The sequence below is a fragment of the Mustela lutreola genome, chromosome 7 (genome assembly GCF_030435805.1).
Source record: "Mustela lutreola isolate mMusLut2 chromosome 7, mMusLut2.pri, whole genome shotgun sequence".
Classification (NCBI taxonomy): domain Eukaryota; kingdom Metazoa; phylum Chordata; class Mammalia; order Carnivora; family Mustelidae; genus Mustela; species Mustela lutreola.
In genome coordinates, this window is record NC_081296.1 from 3490450 (window position 1) to 3503267 (window position 12818).

Below are 12818 nucleotides of genomic sequence, written 5' to 3' on the forward strand. Positions count from 1 at the left end.
GTCTGTGAGGTCCTGGGAGAGGGGTCTGAACCTCAGGGACCCCCTGAACCCCTCTGATTCTGTCCAGAGCTGGAGGAAACGCAGCTCAGAGCAGAGGACCCAAAGCCCTCCTGACCACAGGACACAGGCACAGCCCTGGCCACAGGGCCCTTGGGTGCACAGGGGCCTGGCAACTGGGCCCTGGGCCCCGGGTGCCTGCTATGGGCCAGGGCAAGAAGGGAGTTCCTGGGGGTGGAGGTGGTTCTTGGAGATCCGGCACGTGGGAGCTGCAGCCGTTCTCCTGAGCCCACGGCTAAGACCAAGCAGCCCTAAGTCAGGGCCCCAGAGCGTAGCATGTCAATATTTAAATCACAAAAACGATGCCCTAGGAATACATACACATGGCATCAGAAAACAGCCCAGAGGAGTCGATGCTGAAAACAGACAGCAAGGCTCCCCTAGCCGGAGCTGCAGATGCGCCCGTGGGCTGTTCTGTTTCTTGACCGTTTCTGTTTGTACCCCCTGTGTCTTGAGAGGGCTCCACGGGCTTAAAGCCTACGTCATCTCCCGCGGTCTTGGTTCATCAGCGTTGGTTCATCAGCGGTGAGGGACACCCGGTAGGACGACTTAGCTCCCCCGGCCTCCTGCCCGTGCTCAGGCACTGTGCTCGGATCGCCAGCTCTGTGATCTTCTCCGACAGCTCTGAGCAGCACCCTTATGCCCCCAGCCGCGCTCCAGCCGCGTCCACGGAACCTGGGAGTCCTCCGCGTCGCTGCGGGGTCCGAAGCCCCCCACTCACTCGTGCGAGGTTCTGGGCAGCCGCTCCCTGACGCTGGCGTGCTTCAAAGGAAGATCATGTACACCCTTCAGCGAAAATTAAACTAGATTTCCCTGGCTTTTTCTATAGCAGATTCCAAAAGTGTCCCCTGACCGAACGGAATATGTAGAATGGACATTTTTTGGAAATTTCCTGGGAATTTCAGCGTGCCTTGGGAAACACGTGTGTGGAACCAGTCCTGCTGTTGGTGACATCACTGACAGAAAGGCTTAGGATGGAACCAGCATCAGGCTCTAGATTTTAAAAGTGGGTCAAAGTCAAGAGGAATATTTAAGGGTGTAGGAGGCCAGAGGTGTGCAGACCTGGCAGCCTGCGATGGTCTGGAACGAAACAGAGTTGGCCTTGGTCCTCCAGGCAGGGGATCCGTAGGGACATGCAGACTTGATTTTCTCCCAGCTGTTCACAGCGTTGCCACATTCACATTTGTGCCAGGATTTGTCTTTGCAGGTTGTTTTCTTGGCACTCCAAACCGCCTGTCCTGCCGTTCTGTGCCCGCCCTGACCAGATGGCAGTTCTCTGGGTGCGGCCACTGAGTCAGGAGCAGGCCTGTCCCAGGAACTGCCCCTTGTGCCGGGAGACATCCTCTTTCCTAAAGGAGCTACACAGTGGCCAGGGTCACACAGAAAACTCCGCCTTCCAGGAGCGCGCATTCTGGTGCACAGGTAGATGACAAAAACCAGAGCATCCCAGAATTTGGTGATGGTAAGGCGCACACAGAAAATCGGGCGCCTGGGTGGCTCAGTGGGTTAAGCCGCTGCCTTCAGCTCAGGTCATGATCTCAGGGTCCTGGGATCGAGTCCCGCGTCGGGCTCTCTGCTCAGCGGGGAGCCTGCTTTCTCCTCTCTCTCTCTCTCTGCCTACTTGTGATCTCCCTCTGTCAAATAAATAAATAAAATCTTAAAAAAAAAAAAAAGAAAAGAAACAGGAAGGGGGCGGGGCGTGCTGGGGGGAGCGAGGTTCCAGCCCCGTGCCTGGAGAAGGCGAGGACGTCTGGGCAGGGCTGAGGGATGTGAAGGAGAGATAGCCAATATTTGTGGACGGTGTGTTCCATGCAAAGGCCCTGAGGCAGTGGGAACGGCAAAGAGGCTGGTGTGGCTGGGGGCCCAGCGCTTGTAGGAGGTGCTGGGACTGTGGCTTTAATTCTGACAAGGGAAGCTTTCGGAAGGGTCTGGCACAAGAGCAATGCGCTCTCAGCGATAACCTAACCTGTGTGGCCACACCCCTGCGCGGGGCTCCAAGACGCCCCTCTGCTACCTCAGGTCCAGGCCTGGGAAGGCCAGTCGTCCGCGGCTGGTGGGGGCAGGGGCTCCACCCGCAGCCGGCACACCCCGTCCCCTGGATCCCTTCCAGGACTCGTCCTTCCCGCGCCGCGCCCCTCCCCCCTCCTGCAGCCCCGCAGCCCCTCCCCCTCACTGCCCTTTCCCTCTCCTTTCCCAAACCCGCCTGATCTAATCTCCTGGAGAGGGAAGTGCCTTCTGCGCGCACATTCCCACGGTCGTGTTCCAGGTCAGTTGGGCAGGGCCGGTGGGGGGACCGTTGTCCCCCAGGCCCCGGAGCAGGGAAGGGGGCAGAGACCAGGCTATTCCTGCAAATGCAGTGGTGCCGCGAGGAAGCCCCATCGGCTGCCTCTCCGAGCCGGGCACCTCCCCACCTTGTGGTTCACTCCTCCCCCAGGACTCTCAGAAGTCCGCCGCTCCAAACCCACCCGTCTGCGGCCACACTCGGGCTCCTGGGGCTAGGGTCCTTTCCCCAAGGTCGCTCAGCCCCAGAGCACAAGAACGGGGAGCTGAACCGTGGTCTGTTAACCCCAAAGCTCAGGGCTTTCCTCCTGCTGTGGTTGCTCACTGTCCGATCACCTCGGGGTCTGCTGAGGGCTAGAGCCCTGTCCCTAGAAAGACGGGGACAGGTGGGGACACACAGAGCCTGTGATTCCAGGAACTTCCCACACCCCCAGCTAGGAACACACCTGTCCCACCCACAAGCCCCTCTTACCGCTGGGCCTGGAGCATATTGGAGACACTCAGCAAGCCCTCCCCACCCACCCCCCGCGCCCCGACCGAGCAGAGGGGGCCCTCCAGCTGCTGCAGCATGAGGAGGGAACTCCCAGCCCACACACTCAGGCAGCGAACTGCGGTGTTCTCTCTCTGTACGCCTGTGAAAAGAATTGTAACCCTCTCCCCTTCTTCCTCCTAATGGCAGAACGTTCAGTCTGTCCCTGTCCCCAACACTGTCATTTCTAACTTTAAGCTTTAGAGTCCCACCCCAGCAGCACCACTGTGGGAGCTTGTCCTGGGGGGAAGCGCTGATGGTCCAGGCACCGCCACTCGCTGCAGCAAACAACCTCGACGGTCCTCCCAGGACAGGGGGCGGGAGAGCCGGACCTCTGGTGGCCGAGGAGCCCGGAGGGGCGGCCCTCCCCGGGGCCACGCAGGGTCGCGTACAGGAGCGCGGACGCTGCTGCAGATCACACCGGCCACCGGTGTGTGAGAGGACGCAGCCCCCAGCCTCTCCCTCACCCCGTGTCCCTCTGCGTGGGCCTAGCTCAATCCCGCGGACATCCACACAGCTCAGCTCAACCAGGCTTGGCCGCTCCCCGTCCTTCCCTTCAGCCCTGAGCCCAGCACCGACCCTCTCTGCACGGCCTGTGCCCTTGGTCCTGGGGCCCAGCACAGGGGCCAGCAGCCTTTCGTGCCAGCCCCCAGCTCTGCCATCTCCCCAGGGGGGCCGCTGCTCTGAGGAGGGGGCCGCCCAGACCCTCCCATCTCTGGGGCCCCGGCACCATCTCCTCGGTGGCCCTCGGGGGCCTTGTCATCTCCACGTCAGAAATGGCCCAAGGAAGCCCCTCCCCGCCCCCCTCCCCAGGGCAGCTCCCTTCCTAGGACCCCTGAAAATCTGGAGGAGAGGGGGAGGGGCAGGGTGTCCTGCCTAGGCCCGTGCACACCTCCTTCCAAACCCTTCTAGGCCCTCATCTTAGCCAAGAACTGGACATCGTTCTCCGACTCTGCTGCCGCGCGGCTGCGGGCTCCCCGACCCACCACTGCAGGTGAGGTCCCGCCCGAGCTCAGAAACAGGCTCCCCCACCGGTCACTGTCCCTGTCCCGGTGGCCAGTTTCAGACCTTTACCCACATGATTCAGTCAGTCCAGCGGAGGCCCAGGGAGGGACGCGGACCCACGCAAGGTCCCAGGGGAGGGGGCAGGAGTGAGGGGTCCGGCCTCAAAGCCAGGCTCTGGGGCCCCGTCCTGTGTACGGTGAACAGCGCCGGCAGGCAGCACCCCGAGGCCGGAGGCCGATGTCCGAGTTTCCCCGCAGACTGCCCAGCTCCTCCTCGTCCCGCTGCCCCCACCTGCCAGGAAGCATCCCAGCGACCCGGCGGACCCCACCGCCCCTTTCGGGGTCGCCACACGGGGATCGCCACCAACAGCTCCTGCGTGGAACTCTCACTCGTGTCCCCAGAACTCACGGCCACTTAGAGCCCTGGAATGCGTCCTCACTTGGCAGGACGGCCTTTGCGGACGGGCCCATGAGGACGACGTGGGATGGGGTCAGGCGGGCCCCAGTCCCGGAACGGCCGACCTCATGGCAAGGGTGAGGGGCATAGGCACAGACTGGGGTGCGGCACCTCCAAGCCTGGGCTGCCGAGGGCGCCAGCAGAGCGAGGAGAGGCCAGGGAAAGGCTCTGCTGGAGTCCCGGAGGGGGCGCGGTGCTGCTGCTGCCCGACCTCCCGCGATGAAACGATGACCTTGTGCGCTTCATGCCCCCCATTCTGTGGTGCTTTGCTCCAGCCTCCTTCAGGAACCTCTACACAGTGGGAGGGGGGCTTTCTGGGATCCAGAGGAAGCCCCCTGTTCTCCCTGCCCCGCGTCCAGCCGTCCTCCGCGCCCTGTGTGCCTTCCGCCCAAGGGGAGATCCGTGCTTGTATTTCGGTGCCCTGGGTGCTCTCCGTCCTCAGTCCCTCTCCCATGTCTGCTTCGGGTCAGTTGCCTGTGACAACGACAGGACAGTCCCCAGGGCGGGAATGTCTCTCCTGCCCCGAGACTGGGCTTCTGGAGGACAGGAGTCAGGGACCCCCTCAGCGGGCCCTCGTCTGGGCAGGGCCCGGGCAGGGAGGTCAGCGGGGAGACAGCCAGCCGGGGCTGGTGGGGCAGACGGTGAGCTCGGCAAGGCTGCAGGCTGCGGGCCCTGGGGGCAGCAGCCGTGGGGGGTCTGGCGCACCTGGGGCCGGGATCCCCTTCTGCTCCAGCGCCGCCTGCAGAGCCAGGGAGGACGGTTGAGGGGCAGCAGCCCGGAGCCCGGGGCCAGGCTTCCGGTAGATTTGCATCATAAAGAACACGGCTCCATTGAAATTCTCCTCGCCTCCAGCGAAACAAAACCCCGAAGAAAAGTGAAGTTTTCGTCCTGAGCAACTTCACCACCAGGAGCAGGCGCGGTCTGAGCTTCTGAAAATAGAGAGGAAATGGGCCTCATGGGGCCGCTCCGGTCGCCGCCTCCCAGCCTGGGGCCCGCCCCCACTGCCCACTCAAGGGCAGCCTCCCGCCCCGTGGGACACCCGCCGCAGAGGCCACGCAGCTCTGGAGCTGGACGCGGCCACCCCGGAGGAGCCCAGCATGCCGGACAGTGTGGGGGCCCCGCAGGCCAGCGGGCCCGCCCCGGAAAGCTCGGCCACCAGGTGAGCCCGCCGTCAGGCCGGTGTCCGTGCTCTGGGCGGGGGGGCTCTGTCCTGGGGTCCTGGGGCAGCTCTGCTCTCTGAGCCTCGGCCTCCCCATCTGGGAAATGGAAAGAAGGGTCCGGACGGTCCGTGGAATGAGCGCTGGCTAGGACGGGAGTCCTTTGAGCTGTTCCTTAGGTTCCCCCGGGGTGTGAGCCAGGGGCTGCAGTGGAATGCGGGAAGGACCCCTCAGTCCTTCAGAACCTTCCCTATCTCCCCACGGGCCCTTGGCACATGGAGTCGATAAGAGGCGAGGACAGGGAGACCTCGGGCTGGCGGTGTGACCTTGCACGTCCCTGCCCCTCTCTGGGCTGCGGCCTCCCCGAAGCCCCGGCGCTGTGTGTTCTAACAACCCGCGATTCAGAGGAATCAGACATTGGCTGGCACCCACGCAGACCCAGGCCCTGTCCGCCCAAGGAGCGGGGGCTCCTGAGAAGAAGGGACCCAGTCCCGGCCACAGAGCGCTCAGCCAGGAGGCAGGAGAGGGCAGACATCTCCAGACGTTGTGCTCGGTGCCCAGAAGGGGCGCCGGCCCCTGGGGAGGGAGAGACTAATAACTGGGGGTGCCGGCCGGTGAAAAGACACGCAGAAAGTCGGGGACTTCAGGGATGGGAGAGGTCCGGGCGCCCACTGTGTAGGATCCGAGGGGGACGAAGGGGAGCTGCCAGGTCTGAGCTCCAGTGGGACCGGCCGCTATTCTAATGAGAGAGGGTAGGAGAACAGGACGAATGTTAACGAGCCTCAGAGACAGAGGCCCCTACAAGGGCTGGGCCCTGGGTCTCCAGGGAACCCTCCAGAAGTGGGGGGGGTCCTTGCCCGCAAGGCCACAAGTGCAGGAGGTCCGGCATCCCTCCCTGGACATAGGCCGTAAACCGAGGGTCAGTAGGCCCCTTGAGGTGGCTGGTGGAGCAGCCTCACCCAGGGGTAGCTTCTGGACGTCTCTGCACACGGGTAGTCCCGGCACCAGCCTCCATCCTGGGAGCAATGCGCTCATAGGCAGGCCTCAAAAGCTCACCCTTTGACAGGAAGCGCCAGGCTCTGCTGGTTCTCTGGGTTCCCCATGCCCGCGGACAAGCAGTTGGGGTTGGGGGGGGTGTCAGGAGCCCAGGGTTTTCTGAGGTTCGCTGAGAAGGTCCATGGGGACAGGGGTGGCCAAGGGTCCTGTGCACTCACTGGGGCCCAGCCGCTCTGGAGGGGCTGGGGAACAGGGTCCACAGAGGCTGAGCCTGGTTTGTAGACACCAGGAAAGGGAGGCCGTCAGACAGGGACAGAGCCCCCGTCGGGGAAAGAGGGCTAAAAGCGCAGTTACAGGACCTGCCCCTCTGCCTTCTTGCTTAGAGGCTCTGGGTAAGTCGTCTGGCCTCTCTGAGCCTCAATCCCACCCTTCGAGCCCACGAAGACGGACCCTGACCCCCGCTGGCCTTTCGAAGAAGTCGGGCAGATCCTGTAGGCTGGAGAGGATGGCCTGGTTCCGGAAGCAGAAGGCCATCTCCCAGGCACAGGGGACGCCCTGGCAACGCGAGGAACTCTCTTAGTGGTTCGGGGGGATGCTGGTGGCAGGGGATCTTGGGTTCCCACCACGCTCTGCTCCGGACCTACTCTGACCCTGGGCAAGTCTGGCTGGCAGAGCCTCTGTTCCCCCGTCCGTCCAGTGATTGTGAGACCGCGAGACCGCGGGCCAGCTCTCCTCCAGTAGCCCGAGAGGGGACTTATCTGCCCACCCTGCTCTCAGGACTACAGAGGGGATGACTGGAGGTCAGAGGGGGGGGAAGGAACTGAGAGCCAGAGGAGGGCTGGCGCACCAGCCAGACTGACGAGAATTCCCTTCTGTGCCAAGCTGATGGCAGGGCTGGCGCTGGGCAGGGTTGAAGGGAAGGAGCCAGACTCAGGCCGGCAGAGCTAGAAGCCACGGGGCCGGAGCAGGGTCCCCTTGAGACCAAGGTGGGAGCCATGCCGGACGTCGGGAGCACCACTGGGTGTGTGTGCAGAGCCCCTGTTCGAGTCTCTGTCTGGTACAGAGAGCAGCTGTCTGAGGCTGAAGAAGCCCATCTTGGAGGAAAGCCTTCAAAGGAACCGGGGAAAGCAGCCATTCTGGGGCTGGGAGGTCGTGGATGCCCAGGGGGCAGGCAAGGGCACCGCCAGGACTGAAGCTGTGGGTGAGGGCAAGTCAAGGGCCTCGTTAGACCGGTCAGAACGGGCCGGGCTAACTTCTAGGTCTGGATGGGCTGGTGTGGCCAGATGAGGGGTGGCCGGAGCAGCTGGCCCTGAGGAGCCCGGAGAGCACAGAAGCAGAGGAGAGCCCAGGACGGGGGGAGAGGAAGCTGGCGGGGTGGGCTGGAGGCTGGAGGCCAGAGATGGGAGCCTGCAGGGCGAGTCTGGTCCAGGGAAGGACAGTGAGCAGACCACACTCGCCCTGGGCTCCCAACTGCCCCTGCCGGCAGGGCCCACCCAAAGACTGTGTGCAGAGAGATGGCCCGCCGGAGCCAGGGACGTGAGGCAGGCAGGGCCCCAGCAAGCCTGGGGAAGGAGGCTGTTCTCCCTGACGGAGCTTCCCAAGGAGGACAAGGGGTGAGCTCCCCATCTCTGCGCTGTGTAAGCCTAGGAGGAACAGTTAAAATGCAAATACTAGGGGAAGGATACAGGCCTTCGAAACAAGGGAGGGCTACCCAGTACCTCCAGGTTCAACCCGGCTTCCTCCCTGCTCCCCTGTGTACGAAACACGGCTAGGGCGGGGCGTTCGGTTCGTTGTCGTGGCATCTTCGTTGCTTTTCTCTGCTTTCCCAAACACACGTTCACTTATGCAAAGTCATTCATCACTGACGCCGTCAGGCCCTGTGCTGAGCCCGGCAGAGTCATCACGGAAAACCAGGCAGGCTCTTGACCTGAGGAGCGAGTTTACATCCATGCCACGAAGACCCACATCACACTGTAATTGTGCAATGACCTACGGACTTGTCATTGCGAACGTGCCACGGAGGGACTCGGGAATGGGGGGAGGGGATGAGCAATGACACCAAACACTACTCGAAAACGGCTAAACTGGCACATTTGTGTGACATATGTTTTATCGCAATAAAAATTGTCTTTAAATTGTTGGTAATATTTTTAAGGAAATTATGGATAGCACATAACAGATGTCCAGGCTAGGCTCGACAACCCCTTAGGAGAAGCAACACCTGAGCTGAGATCTTAGGTGTCGAGGAAGGGGTGATTAGGGGAGCTTTCTAGGAAAAAGTCACAGCACATGCAAAGGCCCTGAGACGGGAAGGAGCTCAGAGTGTTTGAGAGTGTGCAAGGCCAGTGGGCACAGGCAGAGAGCTTGGGAGTCTACATGCCCCTGGAAGGCTGGTGCAGATGCCAACAGTCCCTGGGCAAAGGGCACATCGGTAGAGTCAGAGTCCCCGGTCCCGGACATCTGAATACAGATCCGGATGCCTTTGGGATGCAGGTCAGCCCAGGCCAGCTCTGGGTCCTTGCAGGGGGTGCCAAGCTGTTGGCTGGGGACGCCAGAACCTAAGCTGGCCTAGAGTCAGGACACTGGGCCCAAAGCTGACTTAATCTGTCCCCACACAAGCCCTCGAATGGTAGACCCTCAGGTCACTGGGGTTTTTTTTTTTTAGGTCACTGAGTCTAACCTGCTCCATCAGAATGTTCATAAATTATCAACCTACCCTGACTTGGAAACTCCAGTGATACAGAACTCACGACTTCTTTGTCCCTGCAAAAGATGTGGTTTCATTTAGAGAAATCCCTGCATCACTCTCTCCTCCCAGGCAGTCCTGGCCCCTTGCAAGGGAGCCGGTGAGGGACACTTGAGGTCAGGGCTAGGATGGTGCTTTGAAAACCGTGAAGGTCATGGCCATGGGAGGGACTTTGAGGTCAGGGCTGGGATGGTGCTTTGAAAACCGTGAAGGTCATGGCCATGGGAGGGCCAAGCAGCTGTGAACTAGACTTTACATATGCAGAACCTAATAGGTTGCGTCCTGTATTAATGGAAGGAAGTTGTTTATAGAGTGCGACGCACAAAGGTGAGTAGAACTTGATCAGTGGGCTCGGCGACACGGTAGAAACACCGAAGGTTTCATCATCCCAGAACGTTCTCCTACTCCCCGACAGTCCGCCCTCGCCCACTCTTACTTACGTCAGCAGCCCGTGGGAACAGACCCTGCTCTGGCAATTTCTGGACGTCCTGTTAATGGGTCACACAGCAGGTGCCTGTTCCCTCCTCCCTGTGAGACTCACCCTGTGGCTAAGTGTTTCTGCCACTCACCCTTCTGCGCTGCGGGGTGAACTCTGCTCCGCGCTCTTCCACACTTGGATTATCCTCTCTTCCGGACATTTGGGCTGTTTCCAGATTGAGGATTTTATGAACAGAGCTGTAAGGAACATTCTTGCCGAGCGTGTTTTGTGACAGGCGTATTTGTTTTCTTGGCTCAACTCCTGGGATCCTACTGCCAGCTCCGGAGGAGGTGGGAGGCGGGGGGGTGGTGTTTGAAGAAGCCACCAGACTCGTCTCCACGGAGTCGGGTCGTGCCGTCCGCGCTGGCGTGCTCCGCCATCCCGCATCTCTGCTGGTGCTGGGAGCACTGTTCTTCGCGAGCCACTCTGCGGGGTAAGTGGTGGAGTCTCCCTGGGGGTTCGGTGTTCGTTGCCCTGCTAATGGGGTTGAGCCTGCTTCCAAGTGCCGACGGGCCGTTTCTCCACATTCTGTTGTGAGGTCTGTTCACATCTCCAGCCCATTTCGTAACTGCACTTAGCCCTTTTGCTCTTGTTTGTCGAGATTCTTTCTACGCTCTGGACATCAGTCCCTCATTAGATACAGGGCGTGCCAATATTTTCTCCCACCTTATGGCTTATTTTCCCTTTTGCAATGCTGTCTTGATGAAAAAACGTCTTCTATTTGATAAAATAGTCTCCTTGGGGCGCCTGGGTGGCTCAGTGGGTTAAGCCTCTGCCTTCAGCTCAGGTCACAATCTCAGGGCCCTGGGATCGAGTCCCGCATCGGGCTCTCTGCTCAGCGGGGAGCCTGCTTCCCCCTCTCTCACCACCTGCATCTCTGCCTGATTGTGATCTCTCTCTCTGTCAAATAAATAAATAATATCTTTTTTTTTTCTTTTATGGTTGGAGACACTGATCATTTTAGCTTTTACATTGATGTATATGATCTGTGTCAAATTAATATTTTTCCACACATTGATTCAAGTGCCATTTGTCAAAAATATTTTTTTTTCACTATTAAGCTGCCAAGTCTCCTTTGTAAAAAAAAAAAAAAAAAAAGAAAAAAAAGAAAGAAAGAAAAAGAAAAAAATCATTTGACCATATGCGTGTGGGCCTTTTTCTGGACTTTCTTCCCGGAGCCAGTCTTCCATCCTGATGTTCCTACCATATTGTCTCCTTTGCCCTGGCTGCATTGTAAGTCTTAAAACCAGGCAGTTTTGGTCCCCCTTGTGGTTCTTTCCTCCTGCTTGGGCAACGGCCAGTGCCGTTGGCGGCCTCTAAGTTGTTCTAGGACTCTTGCCTCCGGATTCTGTGCAATGGCCACCTCTGGGTGTGCGCTGAGCTAGTGACTCATCTCTAACAAGTGGAGAATCGCAGAAGCCGTGGGATTTCGCTTCAGAAGTTGGGTCACAAAAGGCTCATGCTTTCACCTTCATTTTCTTGCTCGTTCTGAGGGAGAGGCCCCTGTGGCAAGGGCCGAGGGAGACCTCTGGCCAAGAACGAGAGAGCTGAGGCCCTCAGCCCAATGATCTGCCAGGGACCAAACACGAGCAAAGACAGGAGTAGCTTGGAAGCCGGTCCTCCCCCAGTCAAACCTCCAGATGAGACACAGCCTGGAGGACAGTTTGACTGTGGCCTGTGCGAAGCTTCGAGCCAGAGGCAACTGCAAAGCCACACCAGACTCCTGACCCACGGCAGCTCTGAGGTTATCAGTGCTTAAGTGACTGCATTTTAGGATGCTTGTTATGTAACGATAAATGACTAACACACTCACTCCTTTGTGTCCACACACAAAATTTAGAATCATCTTGTCAGTCTCTGCAGAAAAAGGCCGTTGGAACTTTGATAGGGAATGAGGGAGACTCTTCTGATCCATGAACATAGTCTGTATTTTCATTTATTTAGGTCTCTGATTCCTCTTATCTGTGATTTGTAATTTTCAGTATAGATTTCTTGCACACTTTTTCTTCCATTTGTTCCTAAGAATTGTATGGCTTTTGATGCTATGTAAATGTATTTCACACTTAATTGTCCAACATTTATTGTTGGTAGATAGTAAAACAATTGATTTTTTAAATTATTGACCTTTGTGATCTTACTAAATTCTTTTATTAATTCTAGTAACTTTTTGGGGAGGCCCTCCCTAGGATTTTTTATTTGCAAAGTTTTGTTATCTGTTAATAAAGATAGCTGTATGCTGTATTTCTTCCTTTCCAGTCATTATGTCTTTAAGTTTTCTTATCTTATCGCATGGGCTAGAACCTCCAATGGAACTTATGTAGAGGGGACATCCTTCCCTGTTCCTGACATCATTGGCATTTCCAGTGTCCTTCATTCCTATCTGGAGATTTATGGTCCTGGTGCAATCCCCGTCAGCCTCAAACCAATAACGATTATTTATTATTTTTCATGGTTTCCATGGGTCACAAGCAGCTTAGCAGAGGGGCTCTGACTCAGGGTCTCTGGAGGTCATAGTCAAGGCATCAGTCAGCCAGGTGCCAGACATCTGGACTTGGAGGACCTGCTGAAAACTGTATTTGTTTCCTGTGGACATTGTGACAGGTCACCACAAACCTGGTGGCTTCAGACAGCAGACATTTATTCTGAAGTTCTGGAAGTCACACTTTCATGGGGCTCAAGTCAAGGTGTCCGCAGGGTTGTGACCCCCTCCAGAGGCTCTCAGAGAGATTCTGTCCCTCAGCTACCCATCGTCCAGCATTTGTCCTTGACCTGGGGCTTCACCACTCCAATCTCTGCCTCTGTGGTCACACGGACTGTCTCCTATGTGTGTCTCCCTCTGCCTGGCTCTTGTAAGCATACAGGGGACTGCTGTTAGGGCCCACCTGGAGGGTCTAGGTCAATCTCCCTGTCTTAAGATCCTTAATTTAATCATGTCCGCAAAATTCCCTTTTGTCATATAAGGTAATAGTCACAGGTTCCAGAGACTAAGAGATGGATATTTTGGGGGGACAGTTTTTAATTTACCACATTGGTTGTTGGCCAAAGACTTTAATTATGCCAGTGGACCTCTCTGTCGGCTTCTTGAGAGATAACGCCCAGAAGAAGCAAATCTAT

The 12818-nt window shown here is 58.2% G+C and overlaps 1 protein-coding gene across 2 annotated transcripts in view; it reads left to right on the forward strand.

The window, feature by feature from the left end:
* The first annotated feature begins 5283 nt into the window (after nucleotides 1–5283).
* ACSBG1 (acyl-CoA synthetase bubblegum family member 1) overlaps nucleotides 5284–12818 on the forward strand; it is a 41379-nt gene continuing 33844 nt past the window's right edge. Inside the window, exon 1 of one of the 2 annotated variants that reach the window (XM_059179771.1) lies at nucleotides 5284–5486. In XM_059179771.1, the coding sequence (XP_059035754.1) occupies nucleotides 5425–5486 (62 nt within the window). In that variant the 5' untranslated portion in view covers nucleotides 5284–5424. The remainder of the gene's footprint in view (nucleotides 5487–12818) is intronic. The other variant, XM_059179772.1, reaches the window with a different exon arrangement.